The sequence below is a fragment of the Telmatherina bonti genome (assembly GCF_933228915.1).
Source record: "Telmatherina bonti genome assembly, chromosome: 22".
Classification (NCBI taxonomy): domain Eukaryota; kingdom Metazoa; phylum Chordata; class Actinopteri; order Atheriniformes; family Telmatherinidae; genus Telmatherina; species Telmatherina bonti.
In genome coordinates this window covers 10,643,333-10,661,445 of record NC_136631.1, presented here as the reverse complement: position 1 = coordinate 10,661,445, position 18,113 = coordinate 10,643,333, and the positions used below count along the sequence as shown (strand labels likewise).

At 38.7% G+C, this 18,113-nt stretch overlaps 1 protein-coding gene across 2 annotated transcripts; it reads right to left on the bottom strand.

Annotated features, from left to right (window-relative positions):
- Positions 1 to 640: 640 nt before the first annotated feature.
- On the bottom strand, positions 641 to 12,981 carry LOC306772477 (alcohol dehydrogenase class-3 chain L). Of its 2 annotated transcripts, none has more exons than XM_079261964.1 (9): positions 12,942 to 12,981; positions 11,134 to 11,235; positions 4,155 to 4,296; positions 3,665 to 3,752; positions 3,358 to 3,577; positions 2,899 to 3,159; positions 2,550 to 2,685; positions 1,025 to 1,163; positions 641 to 759 (listed from the first exon to the last, which is right to left on the bottom strand). In XM_079261964.1, exons 1-9 carry the CDS (start codon positions 12,957 to 12,959, stop codon positions 735 to 737), a joined length of 1,131 nt encoding a protein of 376 aa, XP_079118090.1. In that variant the 5' UTR covers positions 12,960 to 12,981; the 3' UTR covers positions 641 to 734. The 2 variants fall into 2 exon arrangements, with proteins under 2 accessions (XP_079118090.1, XP_079118089.1); XM_079261963.1 differs by lacking the exons at positions 641 to 759; positions 1,025 to 1,163; positions 2,550 to 2,685; ... (2 more) ...; positions 3,665 to 3,752; positions 4,155 to 4,296 and adding exons at positions 7,142 to 7,588; positions 7,684 to 7,822; positions 8,060 to 8,192; ... (2 more) ...; positions 10,204 to 10,291; positions 10,822 to 10,963.
- Positions 12,982 to 18,113: the final 5,132 nt, after the last annotated feature.

Here is an 18,113-nt window from a genome sequence, read left to right as displayed (position 1 = left end):
ATGAATACAAAACTAATTTAAAGCTAAATTTCAGCACAGTGTGCAGTGTTATTAAGGTTCTAGGAAACTTGCCAAGAGGATAAAAGCAGATAAATGCAAACAACTATATATATCTCTATATCTCTATATCTATATCTATATATCTATATCTATATCTCTATATCTATATATCTATATATATATATCTATATATGTATCTATATATATATCTATATATAAAGATTCCCTTTGTTCTCCTGTGTGTTGCATGAAATCTGCCACCTAGCAGGATCCCGCCTGATGAAGCATCTATCTCAAAACAGTCCAGCTGTTTTCCTACACAATATATTTTAATATGTGTGTTCAAAGCCTACTGCAGGAAGAGCTAGATGTTATGCAAGTATACACACATACACACACACATTAAAAAAACTACTGTGTTGTTCTGGCATTTTTATTGAACTCCGGGCTTACATACTGATGCTTCTCCCCAAAAAGGAATCACTCAGCATTTGTGGTTGTATTGCCTCATTACTCACTCAAACTAGATCAAAGAATATTTGTGAATAATGCAGTTTTCATTCTTCTGTCTCTCACTTCCACATTCCCTTTCTGTGTTACAGCGGAGGGGGAGGGTTGGGGGGTGTTTATCAAACAGCAAACCCACTGCATTGTTCAAACAAAAACACACATGAACATGAAATTAAAGATTTATTAAAAAGTGAGACGTGTAAACAGGATGGATGCTCGCAGGTCTAGACCTGAAGGACAACTCGAATGCTGAAAGAAAAAAAAAAAAAAAAGAAAAAATGGGGTGAGAAAGGACAGAAGAAGAAGCTGAAATGCATTATTGGTGCCAAAAATGCCAACATTTTGAGAAAGAGCCTCCCTCCTGTCTCCACTGTTCATCTCATTTCAGCTTTGTCCTCAACAGAGGGCAGCAGTTACGCATTTCTTTAGCGGTTAAAACCCGAAGGAGAGCTGGAGTCCTTCAGAGTTTAACATGACAAACAACCTCAGATCGCGTCTGTAAATCCTGGCTTACCACTTCCCAGCATGCATGAGATCAAAACCGTCAGTGATCTTCTCAAAGGGCAGAGTGTGAGTCACAAATTCATCCACTTTCAGCTTCTTCTTCATGTAGTCCTCCACCAGTCTGGGAACACTGTCAACACTTTTGTATCCTGAGTAAAGAGTAGATAATGCCATAAGAGGAAAGTTGTGACTTTTCAAACTTTTTCTTTTTATAAAAATGCAAATGTGCATATTTGAATGTGAGTTGAATTGTAACATTTGTCAGTCAAACTCTTCCGTGGCATTGTTTTATTTTTGCTCAGCACAATTATAGAACATCAAGACTTAATTAGCTTGTTAGAGATCGAAGCTTATTCAGTCTTTGTTCAGATAACTGGAAGATTTTACTTCAAAGTTGTTTAAGACTCAGACTCATTCGGACTTGGCTTAACAACCAGCAGCTCTCTCATACTAAAACGTCCATTTTCAGGTAGCATTTTCCTCTGTTTATAGTGTAATTATTAAGAAAAGGAGGCATGTAAGGGGTCAGTCTGAGGTGTGAAGAACAGCTCGCACAAACTTGAAACTGCCTGCCTTGTGCTGAGACATAGGAAGTTAAGTAAAAAGTAAAAAAAAAAAAAAAGCAAACAAAAAAACAAGTCTTTATTTCTGATCAGAAAGGGTAAAACAGTCGACAGAAAACATGCAACAGTCTAAGGAATGTTTTCCCAAAGAGAACAAGGCAAGTTGCTTTTTTTTATGACACTCAAATGTTTAGCCTGAACTTTCATCTGGTTCATAAAGGCCCCAGAGTTGAGACATCTTCAGGGCAACCCCAGTAGGAGGAGCTGGCATCACACTCTTTAAACAGATATGATACACAATAATAACTTGAGTAAGTAAATATCAAAAGTCTAAATTTCATCCCAGTTGTCTGCAGAATGCATCGAAAGCTGGCAAAGAGAATGTTCTAGAGTCAAAAGCTCTGGTTTTCAGGAAGGTGTGTGGGACAGATATTGGCTTCTTGTGATTGGATCTTAAGAGCATGAGAGGGTGTGGATGTGGATAAGATCTGAACGATATGTGTGTGCTTGTCCATGCACTCTGCAAGGGAAGGTGAGTATTTTCAACTAAATCTTACAAGTGACCAGGAACCAATGTCGACAGCATGGCAGAGGGTGGGGACGCCGCCTTCGTTTAGCATGCTGGAATGCTAGCATTTAGGTTTTAAAGATCTTTGTGGTCACTGCTACAGGAGCCACTAAAATCCATTTAAAGTGAAAACTACGTACTGAAATTTCAAAGGGTGTCAATATCAATAGATAGTGTATTTAGGGTGTATGGATATTGTCAGAATTTGCTCCAGTCATTTTGTAGTTTTTGAACATAAAACATTGGTGTGACATCAGATTAGACATGTGACCTGCTGTTGGCACTGCGTGGCACAGAGGACAAGTTAAAGGGAGCAGTGAATGTATGTGCTGTGGGAAGATTTGTTCCACAAATCTTTTCCTCCTTGAATCAACAAATAATCCTGGAAAACTGGTTCAGGTTACCTCCAAAAGCCGTGCCTTTCCAGGTGCGTCCTGTCACCAGCTGGAAGGGCCGGGTGGAAATCTCTTGTCCAGCTGCTGCCACCCCGATAATGACGCTGGTGCCCCATCCTTTATGGCAGGCCTCCAGGGCTGCCCTCTGCCACCAGTAGAGGAGATGAGAACATCGTGACTTAGCAGTCTGATCTTAACAGCATCTGACACAGCAGTTCTAATCAACTGTGGATCAAAATATTCTTCCCTTCCAACCAATACAAGAGTCAGTTAATGTTTAACCACGTTTATGAGACAAAAGTCAATGTTTGTTTGGTTAAACCACTCAGTTGGATAAATTAGTAAGAATATGACTCACCATGATTGCCACATTGCCCACACATTCAAAGGAATAGTCTACACCTCCATCTGTCATTTCAATCAGGACCTCTTGAATCGGCTTGCTGTGGTCCTTCGGGTTCAGCAAGTCTGTGGCGCCAAACTCTCGAGCAGTTTTAAACTTGTCAGGGTTGGGATCAATTCCAATGATCCTTGCTGCCCCAGCAGCTTTACAGCCCATGATCGCTGCGAGTCCCAGCGCGCCGAGGCCGAACACCGCACAGGTCGACCCCGCCTCTACCTGCAGGATTTGGTAAGGCAGTACTAAGACAATACTGCACACCTTGAATTTGATGGAGCAACTAATTGGCATCAGTAAGAAAAAGAAAAAAAGATAAGTTTTCCCATGAAATACCCATCAACTTATCACCTGATTTGGCACAAACTAACGGGTAATTTGCTCTTACTTGTGGAAGCAGACTGTCAAAGAAAATCTAACCTTTGCTGTGTTTAGAGGAGCTCCATAACCAGTAGTGATGCCACAGCCCAGCAGACACACCTTGTCCAGAGGGGCCCGATGGTCCACTTTAGCCAGCGAGATCTCGGCCACCACGGTGTACTCTGAAAACGTGCTGCAGCCCATGAAGTGGAAAAGGCTCTTACCTTTGCAAGAGAAACGTGTTGTCCCATCTGGCATCAAGCCTTTGCCCTGAGTGAGCCTAGGGAACAAGTTCAAACTGGTCCGACATTGTGTGCAAGGTAAAATGCATTGAAAAGTTAGCACGTACATGAAACACAATACCTACCTGATCTTTTGACACAGGTTCGTTTTGGGATTCTTGCAGAACTTGCACTCTCCACATTGTGGAATATACAAAGGTATGACTGTGTCCCCTAAAATACAAGCACACACAATCTGATCACTTGCTGAGCAGTAATTATTAAAGCACAAGCATCAAGCACTTACTTTGCAGCATCTTTACTTCTATTTCAGGCTTTTAGCCAGTAAGCAAGTCTTTTAGGCAGGACTGCAGCTCAGAAATCGTGCAGATGCAGCTCAATAGCTTTTGCCTAAATGTTTTAAGACCATTATGGTTCAAAAGTTTCTGAAACTGCTCATCTTTTCTGACTACAATACCACATTGAGATGTTTTGGAACTGGAGACAGCTTGAGTGCACTGCTGCATAAATCATGTGAAGCAGTCAAGCAGAGAAATGTATCCAGACTATATAAATCCATGACATTATGACATTTGAGAGCCATGAGAGACACTGCAGAGTACGATGGAAGAAAACCTGGCTGGAACTTGGTGACTCCCTCGCCAACACTTTCTACGATGCCAGCTCCTTCGTGGCCCAGCACCACTGGGAAAGTTCCCTCAGGATCAGATCCGCTCAGTGTGTAGGAGTCAGTGTGACAGATCCCTGTGGCCACAATCTGAAACAAAAAGATCGTGATCCGATGCTGAATCCATTAAAAATGGATGTAAACTCTGGTGCAAACCCCTCTTGTTTAGGTGATTCATTGAAAAGAGAAATATAGCAACACCATGGTTCATTACCTTTACACGAATCACCAGAAAAACATAAAACAAGCTGTTAGGAAGTTGTTTTTTGTTTTTTTTTCATTGACTGAAAGTGTATTTGAGCAGGGAGACGTCTAAAACCTATGTCATTTGAAATAATGTCGGATGGTGGACTTCAGGGAAAGACTTTAGACATCCTGGGTGTTGGGTTTTTCCAACAGCTCCCAAAAACACACAATGACCTTTTTCTAGTTTTCCACCGCCACATGGGGACAATGCATGGAACAGGAAAACTAAAGTTCCACTTGGTTTCCGTTTATCCGGTTGGTGGTTTTTGCTCTGACAAGGAAAAGAGCTTATTTTCTGTAATGAAAAAAGTAAACATTGTAGAGATAAGTACCTAAAACAAAAGTAAAGATGGTAGAAAAACTTGGTTTTGTCCTCATAAAGATACCACTTCTGACCATGTCGTTAATAAAATCAGTCGTAGTTGGCTGGAGTTAGGCCTTGTCAGCTCGAGTTACCTTTCAGCCAACCAAGATTTAATCAACGTGTGGCATCAGCTCACTGGACTATGCGTTTAACACCAGCGTGGGTGGAGGTAGAGTTGGTCGGAGGTGGATCATCAAACTCAAGGTCAAAGCCAGATTTAAATACTTCAGAATAAACATTTTCCTGTCTTTGTTTCCTGCTTCAGGCTGAATAGTGTACTGAGCCATCTGCTTCCATGTTTGTCTTTCTCAGTCTTTTATTTATGTTTTCTGACTGTTTTATTAGCTTGTGTAAATGTGTCTGTGTGAGCATTATGGTCTTGTGTTTGCGTGTTGGTCTTCCTTTAATTTCCTCTTCTTCTTCTTCGCCTTTCATTTGGTCTTTATTTCTTTCTGGTTATTGCTTTAGACTTTTTCCACTCTGTTGCAACTTTTATCAGCTTTAAATTTAGAGCCCTGTCTGCCTTTGGGTCCTGAACTCTAACCCTAATAGAAGCTGTTTTGTCCTCCAAACCAGCAGTGATTGCACAAGACCCAATCCAGTGTGTGTTAAAAGCTAAATGAAAAGAAAAAAACACGCTGGGGATCAAGCAGTTATTGTATGTGGTTATGTGGTTGCATATTATTTCATTCAGTGTCTGGAGTTCAGTGTAATATCTTCTCTTTTATTGCGAGACCTTTTGGGATACAACCAGGAGGTCTGCTGATAAAGAGATCTTGTAGTCTATCCTGGCAGAGAAATGAAAAAAACACTCCCTGCCAAGTTAAGCAAACAGAGATATAATTAGTTAAGCCTGTGTAAACCTAATTTATAATAATCTGACTGCTCCTTTAGATTGTTTAATAGCACAATCAGTGACAGCACAGTGAACATGCAACCCAGTAAACAAGCAAACAAGGAAGCTGATAAATCAACTGTTTAGACCACAGGTGTCAGACACCAGTCCTCGACGGCCAGTATCCTGCAGGTTTTTGTTGTCTCCACATCTGACTGAAACAAAAAGTTTGACATGAAGCTATTGGTACCATTTGATTTTAATTGGGTGTGTCGGTGAGGTACACATAAAAAACCAGAAGGATACTGGCCCTCCACGACTCAAGTTTCACACTTCACTTCACAATGGCCAGTTGTTCTGACCATGTAAAGGTTTAGACCATTAGATGGTTTGGTAAAGATGTTACTTTTTGCTCCAAGAAAAATGCTTTAGGATCTTTACTCACCATTGGCACATAACTGGGAGGAGTTGAATGGATCAACAGCTCCTAAAAGCAAATACTTTTAGAAAAGATCGTGCAATTCATGAACATTTAAGAGGGCCGACATGTTTGGAAAAAATCTTTCTTTCAAATAAAGTTAAGAAATTACAGTCATTTTTGTTTGAAATTACTCTTTGAAATTTACAGAGAACTCTGTTATCCTAAAGTAAACCTGGCCTTTTTACCCAGGCAGGCCTGCTAAGATAATGATATATTTTACGCTGTAGTGATGGGAAATTCTTACCTCCCTTTTGACTCGGTTCCTTTTAGAAGAGTTGCCTCTTCCACTTCCCAAATGGCTCTTTATTTAGTGTCACTCAGAGCTTCCACTTTAGCTTTATGTAGCAATGATGAATGTTTTGTATAAGCTTCATGCATATTCTCATTAAAAGAGGATGTAAACCTTTAAATGGATTCACCTCATATATAAATCTGCTTCTCTGTCTCTGGCTGATTTTCCCAACACCATTGGTGCGACAGACTGCACACACATGCAGATTAAGGCACCTTCACCACATCATTTCCCACACTTCAGCTCATTTAGTTCACTACTAGTGTAATGGATATTTTATATAAACATGTGTGTTTTTATATCATACCTTATTTTTCAGTGTAATTAATGTGGACATTATTCTAATTTGTATTTCTGACCATTCTACGTGAACTCTATATGACCTCAGATTTAATGTGACCATCAGATTAGCATTTCTGCTTTAGAGACTGACAAAGGTCACGATTTATGATGCTTTGGGGTGAAAGGTGTACGGCCCATCTCACAAACACAACTGTGGGAAACAATAAACTACCTGGATCCCAAAAGTTTGGGCGGCAGCTGAGTGAAATGAGTCTCCTAAGTTCTGGACAAGGTCTCTTCAAAGGATCCAGGATGAGGTTATAAATCCCGAAGGCACCAATCTGAGTTATTTTACAACGGTTTCCTGCATCTTCCCCTTACAACAGGGAAACAGCTGAAAGTTATTCAGAATCCCCTGTTAGGCAGACAGTGTCTCAATCCCGCTACTGGGGACCCTCCCACCACTGCAGCTGGAATGATAAAACTCTTATACACAAAGATCTCTCTCCAGTGTTTTCCATGACAATATTTTTCTTTAATACCTGAAATGGTCCACAGCAGCTTTATATTCCAGTGATTTGTGTTATTTGTTGACATAGTTTGACACCTGGTGATTGACATCACTGACCCTTTTTCCTGTCTTTGTTTGCACATGTGCCTTTATTTCATGCCCTTAACAGGGTTTTGGGGTCATTTTCCTGTGCGACTTTGGCCCAGCTTTGCAGTCTGTGAACATTTGCATGAATCTGACTGAAAGTTTTCAGAAGAGTAGATGAGAAAATATTGGTGATTTTTGTGAAGATTATGCCTGATTTATTACATTGATAAAACTGAAAGCTTTGACTGTGTTATGGTGAAGAAACACTCATGACTGCTCGGATGCTGTGGAACAAAAACAGAGAAAAGAAATGAGCAAAACTGCACATGATTAATAACATCTAGAGGAGAAATGGCAGATGAGTGCATGGAAAACATACCATTTGCATTGCTTCATGAGGTCAATGGCATCATTGACTTGGTCCAAAGTCATGTTATGAGTGATGAACTCATCCAGCTTCACCTTCTTGTCCATGTAGGCTGTCACCATGTCTGAAACGCCGTCCTTGCTCTTAAACCCTGAGCCGTCAAATGCAAACAGAAGATCCCTGTTTAGAGAAGCTGAACTGTAGAAGTTGATGAATAGTGATGACTTTTAAAAAAAAATTGTTTTATCTTTTATTACCTTAATTTCTATTATCTCACTCAGCACGTTTTTAATGTGTTCCTTTTTTTGTCCAGCACTTTGTTGCAGCTAGCGTTGTGTTAAAGTGCTTTATAAATACAGTTGAGTTGAGTAGTGATGAAGGTTTTTACCTCCAAACAGGGACCCTTTCCATGTTCGTCCACAAATGAGCTGAACCGGTTTGAAAGAAATGTCATGTAAGGCTGTCCAGCCGACAATCACGCTGACACCCCATGCTTGCATGCAGGATTCCAGGGCACTTTGCTGGATTGAGAGTAATAATAGTCAGATTAGTATCCAGATGGCTTCTTCTACTGCAAATAAATAAAACAAATAAGTCCGAGAAATGCATTCTTATCCAATTTTTCCCAGTAAGTTTTCCCTTTTTTTTTTTTACTCCACTCACAAGCCACATTAGAATAAATCTCCTTACCATGACTCCCACATTCCCAACACATTCTATGGCGTAGTCCACTCCTCCGTCGGTCATCTCTGCCAGCACTTGCTCGATGGGTTTGCTGTGGTCCTTGGGGTTCACAAAGTCAGTCGCACCAAACACCTTGGCTTTCTCAGCTTTCTCTGGATTGATATCAACAGCTATAATCCTTTTGGCTCCTGCAGTTTTGCATCCCATGACAGCAGCCAAACCCACAGCTCCAAGACCAAACACGGCACATGTGGAGCCTGGTTCAACCTACAGATAAAAGAGTCTCAGAGTTACTCCAGGAAAAAAATAAATGAATGGAGACGTTAAATAAAACATGTCGTCAACCAAAACCAGGAAACTCGCATTGCCTAGCCTCACATCTGATGTGAAAGAATCCTGTCAATATAACTGTGAAAGTTTGGTGCAGGGGGTGGGCAAAACCGGTCCTGGAGGGCCGCAGTCCTGCACGTGTTTGAGGTATTTTACATTTAAATGGCGTCACGTTTGTAATAGAAATGCATTTGTGGGATGGGCAGTAGAGTTGAATATGCTGCTAAAACCCATGGAAAACTTGCTAAATCACCTCTGTCGACGCCAAACTGTTGTTTACTCGTGATTCAAGCTTCTGGTATCTCAGTGCTAATCAAGTGTCTGATTGGAACATGGACCCTACTACAATGGTCAGATAGGGCAGTAGGGTCAGAGTGTGAAGATGTGGCAAACAATAGGTTGACTGATGCACCGATGGAGTAAGGATAACTTGTTTTTACGAATTCCTTAGTGTTGTGACGTTTGTATTCATGTTGCAGGTTAGTTGTGGAGTGTTGTGGGAGACACCACAGGGCCACCGGACTCAACAGTAATATTTGGACCTCACAAAGACGAGACAACCTAGAATTACAATACTGCTGTTTATAAGGTACAAGCTGGGCTGTTGAAGGTAGCAGCAGTAAATAGGAGGGTACCACCTCAGTGACAGTCGTTTGTGTTGGGTGTTTAAGTAAAGTGACGGACTCAGACAGAAACACATTAAGGCTTTAAGGATTTAAAGTCAGCTTAGTATGAGCTTAACACTATATTAAGGATAATGGACCTGATTTTACAGCAGGACGTGGAAAAACTTGTCCAGGTTTTCATCTTTTTATCAGCTTGATTATTGTAACAGTGTCTTTACTGGTTTTTCTATAAAAAAAAAAAAAAAAAAAAAAAAAAAAAAAAAATTCAATTAAACATCTGCAGTTTATTCAGAACTGCTGGTTGAGTTCTCACTAAAACCAAGAAAGTGGACCACACCAATCCAGTTCTGATGTCTTTACACTTTCTCCTTTTCAGCATCATGGAGGATTGTTGTAAAATACCTTTGTGCCATTCCATTTATGTGGACACTTTTCTCAACCTTAGAGTTGGGTTTTTAACCCTGAAATATACAATTAACTGTGAGACCATGCATAAATATAAAATCTCTGAAGGTTGACATCATTGTTTACATTTAATCCCTCACAAACCTTCGCAGTATTCACTGCTGCTCCATAGCCAGTGCAGATCCCACATCCGAGGAGACAGACTTTGTCCAACGGAGCGGCTGGGTCAATCTTAGCCACTGCAATCTGGTTGATCACTGTGTACTCAGAGAAGGTACTGGTTCCCATAAACTGCAGGATCCTTTTCCCTTTACAAGTAAATCTGGATTCCACTGCCGCCATTATTTCCTGACGAATCCTGGTCCTGAACGACACATTTTTAATGAGGTGAACAATTGCTTTTGGATTATTTGAGACTTTATCAATTGAACATCAGAAACTAAAGTTAGACGTGTACATGACAAATGAGGATGATGATGGTTCTTACCACGCTAATTCACACTGGTTGGTCTTGGGACTTTTACAGAAGCGGCATTCTTTGCACTGGCAGAGGAAAATAGGAATCACTTTGTCCCCTGAAGGATGGCAAAAGTCCACTTTAGACAGCTTCAGAACAGTAGGAAAGAAGTCAAGCGTACTTGAACTAGTGATACCCATTGACAGTTTAAGTTTAATTCACCGGCAAAGTGACTTCCTTTGTCTCTATATTTGAATTAAAATAGCAAAGACTTAAAATTTATTTTACATTAAACCAAAACAAATGCTAATATTTTCAAGCAAGCTTAATTTGGAAATGGTGTGAATAATTCCACACATGAACTAAATTAAATAAAAATTAAATTAAATGAAAAATAAAATAGAAAATAAAAAAATTTTAAATATTTATTATATTATTATTATATTATATTATTATATATTAATTAAAAAAAATAGTAATGTATCTTAATTTTACCTATAACTCATCACACATACATGCCCGTTTCGATTATGAAATTGGGAGTAACCCTCAGCTTAATAAAGTAGTTAACTCAAGATGACAATAATTTTTATTGGTCGTGCTCGCCACTTTCAGTGTCCAGAAATAAGTAGAACATTTTTAAATGACCTGGTTGAAATTCTGTGACTCCAGGCCCGACACTCTCCACGATGCCAGCAGCCTCGTGGCCGAGGACAGTTGGGAAGCCATCTTTGTGCATACTCTCCAACAGGTGGTACAGGTCTGAGTGGCACACTGATGTTGCCACAATCTGCACCATAGACAAACAGAATGATGAAACCACTGACGGCCGAGAACTAAGTAGAACAGCAGCAGTATGGTATGACTCACGTTTCAAACTTTTTTGCCCGTATACCTTGACGACTTGTGTATTCACTATTGAGGGTTCAAAGTAGATTTTTTTTTAATTTTTTTTTTTACCTTGATACGGACTTCATTTTCCTGTGGTGGGGCTACCTCAATCTCCTCAATCACCACAGGTTTGTTGGGCTCCCAGGCCACTGCTGCCTTGCATTTAATAACCTATAGGGCAACATGACAACTGGTTAAACACGACAAGTATCTCTGAGCGTTCCTAGACAGTTTAGCTGTGAAGTTGTTGGTCCATTGTAGCTGCTGCTGTGGAGCCACAGGACAAGATGGATGACACTGAACAGCTGCCAACAACATAGTTTTTATTCACAGAACAGAGCATTTAATCCCTTTCTGTGCAAATAATAAAGATTAAGACAGACCAGATAAGTTTGGAATATATTAGAAGTAAATAATGAGTTTGATCCTTTGTTTAATTTTCCATCATGTCTTGGTTAGATCAGTCTGCAGCTCAGCAATGGTGACCTGTAACAGACTGCTGGGTCATCAGGTTCTTGTTTTAATCTCAGTTGAGGCCTTTTTATGTTGACTTCATGTTCTCCCTTTGCATGAATGACTTTATCTGACACATATGGTGTATCTAAGATTATATGTCATAACAAATATAATTTCCCTTAGTGCAGAGACCTGAGCTGGAGGTTAGGTCAGAAGGGGGTTGCGGTTCTTCCAGGAAAGTTTCAATAGATCTAATCATGATGTTTATTGCTCAGGGAGTTGTAGTAGCATGTATCTCTGCAGCATGACCTCATCATCACTTTCTTTATCTTGTTTGTGGATTTTACAGTGAAGTATATTTCTTTCAGCATATTGTACATGTCTACATATTCAATTCAATTCAATTCAAATTTATTTATATAGCGTCAAATCCCAACAATGTCATCTCTTTACATAGTAGTCATGTAAAGTAGAAAGTAAAGTAACACCCCTTATGTCCCACAAAGTTTTGTACCTAAAGTAATAAAACAGTGACTGGAGATCATTGAAGTCCTTGACAACATGGTTTTATTAATAGCTAATAAGAACACGCTCAAGACGCTTCCTGTCTGTAAAGTGTCTTGAGATGGCATTGCCGTGATTTGACGCGATGTAAATAAAGTTGAATTGAAATTGAATTGAATTGAACAACTTTATATGTCTTGTCTTGAGGGCTGAGGCCCCCTTGTCTTCAAATCCTAGGAACACCCCTGTCTTGACAAATGGACTGCATTATAAAGGCACAGAAAGGCAAGGAAAAGAATGACAATCAACTACCTTTTATAAATAATACAACAAAACACAACGTACTGCACAGACAAAAACCAGTACATAATCCAGCAAATAATTTGTTATAATTGAAAATAAACTCTAAAAAAGGCCTCTCTTAATGTCAGACCAACTCACATGTCACAAAAATTGGTTTCACTTCATCCTCAAACGTTTTAGACCTGATACAAATCATAAAATACTCTGGTGAAATCTAGAATCACATGAGGCATAAAGCAATGTTTTAAAGTCCACATATGCTATCTTGAGGCAGCTATTAGAAGTAAAACACAGAAGAGGTCAGCTATCCCAGACACAAGAAAACAACTTGGTTGGCTTGAATTTGAGGATTTTTCAGTGAGAGTTTCCAGCCAGTGCTGCCAAGAGTTTAGATAAAGCTCACAAAATCCTTTGCCAAGTTAAAACACAAGATAAATTTCACAGAGGCACAGGGAGAGGGGGAGGAAGATAGAAGCAGAAAAACAGCCTAACTGCAGGAAATGTTTTTCTTACACATCTGGAATGTGTGTTAGCTCTGTAAAAATATCAAGAGCTGCACAATTCAAGAGAAAATGTGTCATAATGCAAACGCAGATATGTAATTTTTTTCTTACCTTCCCAGCTGTGGCCATTTTTGCTGCAAAAAAGAGCGTTTGCGATCAAGAGACAGGGCTTAAGGAGAGAACTGCAGCTGCAAGAGAGTGGGGAGGAGAAAACAAGAACCAGACACTTTATAACACATTCAGATTGCCAAGGACTTTAACCTTTGCTGTTATCAGTTCTTTGAGTTCTCACTTTGTAAAATTGACAACATATGTTAGACTGAGTGGATTAAAAGGAACAACCACTGCTGCGCTTAACAGTTCTGTTTTGATAGCCTAGTCCTGTTGCCTTATGTTAATATAAAGCAACTGTTTGAAGAGTTTTATAAAAACTTTAAGATTGCCAATCTGACATTGATGCTGTTCATTTGTCTGTCATATCTATTTTGTATCATACTCATTCCTGTTCACTGTCTCTGATTGAGGGACAGGGTTACATGGTGGTTTTCTGAGATAAGATATGTTTAACTATGCTTACTGGATGTGTTGAAAACTGATGAAAGGATCTCTTGGGCTTCTGTTTATTGTTTTAGTTCTGATATATATAAATCACTGAATTATGACCATAGTTTTAAAATTTCTTTGTGGATCTAGAATCTCAAAAAGTCTAAAGACGTACAGGATTTCAAGGTGCAATATGTAACAAAATCAAATGCCAATTTAATATCATTAAAATGTATGTTTATTCGGATCTAATTATTTTACTAAAATAACTGGTGTGTTTTTATTCTTTTAGAAAGAATCATTTACGTCTCCTTGTGATGGGTTCAAGTACATGGCAGCTGTCATATTTTTGTCAACTTTTTTTCTGTAGTGTCTCTGATTAGATAAACAACTGTATGTTTGAACCTACTTTGTTTGATAGTTGCTCAAGCATTTGGATTCAGTAACACCTTAAGAAAGTATGCGGAACAAGAAAGTACACATTTACACAAAATAATTACTTGTAGCAGCGTAATCGCAGTAGTTTAGTTCACTTGATTCACTCACACATGAAAACATGTTTATGGCTGGCTGAATTTTGACCACTGACAGCCACCATACATAATAAACTGTAACAGCATTTCATTACTGTACCCATCTTTCCTAGTAGATGTCAATAATCCTCTTACTCTGTACCTTTAAAGATGACACGCTTGTCATTAACTGACTACATAGCTAATTTGATTAAAAAAAAAACAAAAAAAAAACTTGTTTTATTGATGTTTGGTTTAATAATAATTCTACCATGGTGAGAATTCTGGTGACAACTGTTTACATTATTTCAGTGGATACGCACATGTAGCTCTGGGAATTAAGTCACTGTAATATCACTCTGTTATGCAGCGTCACCATAGCAACGCGTTAATCAACTGATTCAGATCAGCCGGCTTGTAACAGGTGAATTAGAGAAACACGCTGTAGCTTGGAGCGGCTGGAACACCACGACACGCAGTGGTTATAATGTACAGATCCACATCTAATCCTTACTTATATGTGCCAAACCTGAAACATTCATCAAAATAGCAAACAAATCTTCTCCCCTGACAGAAATTATTCAACATGGTTAAACAATTATTAAATCTTTATAAATTTAAATTAAAAACCAGGACAGTGATTTTCAATAGAAATCTACAACTATTTTGTTAGATTTTAATAACTTCGCAAATTGCTCATTTGAATTTATGAATTTTTCTCATAGCTCTTTTTGTAATATGAAAACTGGATTAAAGTGCTTGTTTTACATGTAGTTTCCCATTTTTCAACACAATAAGACATTGAACAATCAAAGAATTACTCATAAATTAGAGTTTATTTTCCAGTGAATTGTATACTTTACATAGCATAGATTTAATTGCTTTTTTTATTAAATTTTGAAAACCCAACATTTTTTTCTCCTTTTCTTAAACTCTTAAGCTCCTCTCAACAAAAGACCATCAAGAATCAAGCCGAAGCCACCTTGAGAAAATGACATAAAATAATCTGGTTTAGAAAGACATTTTAGCATGTCGGAGACAAAACTTAATGCATCATATTGAGATTAAAATTATCTGTGTCACACAAAACACAGCACAGCAGATAATTTAGTTATACAAAGCGCTCACACAAACAAAAATATCTGACACTTTTTTCAATTATTTGGCTCCTAAATTATTAGAATTTTTCTGCACATAGCCTTGCACACAGATTTCCTTAACATTGCTCAGATGATTTCCTCAGCAAGGATGGATCATCACAAACTGCTTTGTACACAATCTGAAGGGTCTCGTTGCAACATCGATGAAGAGTTTAGACATCACTGTATGCAACAATGATCTTACTGTGGAACAACACTCAGAATCACACGAATGCTGTGGAAACAAAAACACAAAACAGACACTGATTAATTCAATCTGTTGTTTGTTTGCAACTAAAAAATTGAGCAAATTTATTAACATACCACTGACCGTGCTTAAGCAGCTCAATGGCACTGTTGACTTGGTGCAAAGCCATGTTGTGAGTGATGAACTTGTCCACTTTCACCTTCTTGTCCAGATAGGCTTTAACCATCTCAGTAACACCATCCTTACTCTTAAAGCCTGAAAAACAGTATTAGAATAAAGAAGACAAACCTTAAACAGAGGTAAGCAATCCAACCAACATACTAATCTAAAAAGAGATAGTAAGCCAACTTCATGTCCTAGTAAAACACAAACCTCTTCGTCTTATGGAGGCTTTACTTAGAGTGTTGATGGAATAATTTGGCTCTGATAAACATTAATATTATAACATATAATCATCTCTTTGTGTAGTTTATAGTAAGCCTCACCTCCAAACAGAGAGCCCTTCCATGTACGTCCAATAATGAGCTGAATGGGTCTAGCAGCAAAGTCTTGCAAATCCGTCCAGCCAACAATCACGCTGACACCCCAACATTTCACACAAGACTCCAAGGCGCTGCGCTGAATGGAGAAAAAGCACAAAGTGAAGGGACTTATTTGGTTCTGAAATGTTAACAGCAAGCCATCAAATCTCACCATAACTTCCACATCCCCAACACATTCCAGGGAGTAGTCCACTCCTCCGTTGGTCATCTCTGCCAGAACCTGGCTGACTGGTTTGTTGTAGTCCTTGGGGTTCACAAAGTCAGTCGCACCAAACACTTTGGCCTTTTCATACTTGTCTGGATTGATGTCAACGGCTATAATCTTCTTTGCTCCTGCAAACTTGCATCCCATGACTGCAGCCAAACCCACAGCTCCCAGACCAAACACGGCACACGTGGAGCCTGGTTCAACCTAAAGGAGAAGTAGTTTTTGTTGTTCTTTTAGGTCAGGTTATTTGTATAACTTCAATAATATGCTCTCTAAAAGCAACATTTATTTTTCCCCCAATGGTACACATAGACACACCTTGGCGGTATTGACTGCAGCTCCAAACCCAGTGCTGATACCACAACCGAAGAGACAGACTTTGTCCAATGGAGCAGCAGGGTCAATCTTCGCAACAGCAATGTCCTTAAGCACAGTGTACTGACAGAAGGTACTTGTTTAAAAAAACTGTAGCACCTTCTTTCCCTTACAGGTAATCCTGGAGTTTGCAAAGGTCATCCTGCCTTTCCCCCCCCCAGGAGTCCTGAACAGAACATGTTTTATCCCAGGTTAAAATCTTATCACAAATAAGTAATTTACATTACAATTGACTTAACAGCAAATTAATTCATCAGGCAATGTAAACCGACAGCACTCTGATCACTCAATTTCAGTTCATTCTTGCCCAGACAGCGTTTTGTGTTGGATTATCAATTCCTCACCATGACGACACGAGTTGCTGAGGATTCCATAAATTCATGGCTCTGCACTTCTGCCATCTGTCACCATTTTTATTGATCTCATCATTTCAGATTCAACACTTGTGGGGCTAAACTGACATGGTAACAAATCCAGACCAATACAATAAAAACATACCTCAGACTGGTTATTGATGAGGCTTTATGTCTCCATTCTAATAAGTAGAGATGCCTGATATTTTTGGCCAATATCAGCATTAAAGTGCAGTATTTGAAATTATTGGGATCAGTTTTACATCAATCAATCAATCAATTAATCAATCATTATTTCTAAAGCACTTTTCATGCAAAAGCAGCACTAAGGGCTTTACAGAATAAAAAGCAAAACTGAAACAAAATTAAAAACAAGCCTTGACAGACAAAAACATATAACTCATCCAAAGCCAAACACATTCACTCATGTTTTTACACACACTCACATTGGTAAAACATACTACATGGTAAAACACACTACCCATTCGGACAGTGGAGTGACAACTTTCACACAACTTGCACATATCAACATGCATCAACTCTTTAGCTGTGTTTCCTCTAAAGAGTTGGACAAAATCAGTGTGTTGGATGTTGGCAAAAAAAAAAAAAAAAGGCAATAAAGAACATACCTACTGATAAGTCTTTCTCTCCGAAGCACTCCAACATTGTCAGAATGGGAATGACATGTTTCCAATAGAGTTCATTGGTCAGGTGGTGGTGTTTTTGTAGTTGTTGATTGTTGATATCTTATTCACAATATATAGCTGAGCTGTTCAACATGTTACCAGGGTAATTAAACAGATAGGAAGTGAATCATCGTTCTAGTACAGAAGACCAGAAATAACATTGAAGTTACGGATAAGTTGTCAATAAGACAAAATCCAGTTTCATAGCACAGGTCTCAGGCATAGTTTGACAAAGAAAACTCTGTGTGAACAGAAATCATTGTCTGGATGGTTTGGTATCACCTGTGTTACCAAGAAATATGGATTCAATAAAGAAAAATTTTCCAAACTTTAAAAATTTTTTTTTTAACAACTTGTCTGTATTGGTGTGTTTTAACTCACAAGGGCCTAGCATGAAATGTTCCTGGGACATTTTGGCATTATTTTCTAAAGATAAAAATTTTTTTAATATAAAATTATTTTAATCTAAAAAGACTGAAAACCTTTAAAATATTTAATGTCATCTTCATATTCAGTGAGACATTTCATGTGAAACACACTGCATAATTGTTGTCAATAGTCATGTCATTGGACTTTGCCTTGATACACCACTTTCCTGCCACCAGTTGGAGACTGTATTTACCTAACTTATTTCACCTGCCACTGAAGGTCATATTTGTGTTTAGATACAGGAAAGAAAGTAGGACAGAAGGATACTATAACTCATACAGTAAAAGC

What these genes read in the sequence shown, in the direction of transcription:
- LOC306772477 (XM_079261963.1), bottom strand. An exon ending in AAAATGAAGTCCGTATCAAG is followed by an intron (nt 10,964 to 11,133) that starts GTAAAAAAAAAA and finishes TCTATGGTGCAG; the next exon opens with ATTGTGGCAACATCAGTGTG. An exon ending in GAAAGGGTCCCTGTTTGGAG is followed by an intron (nt 7,823 to 8,059) that starts GTAAAAACCTTC and finishes TTGACGGCTCAG; the next exon opens with GGTTTAAGAGCAAGGACGGC.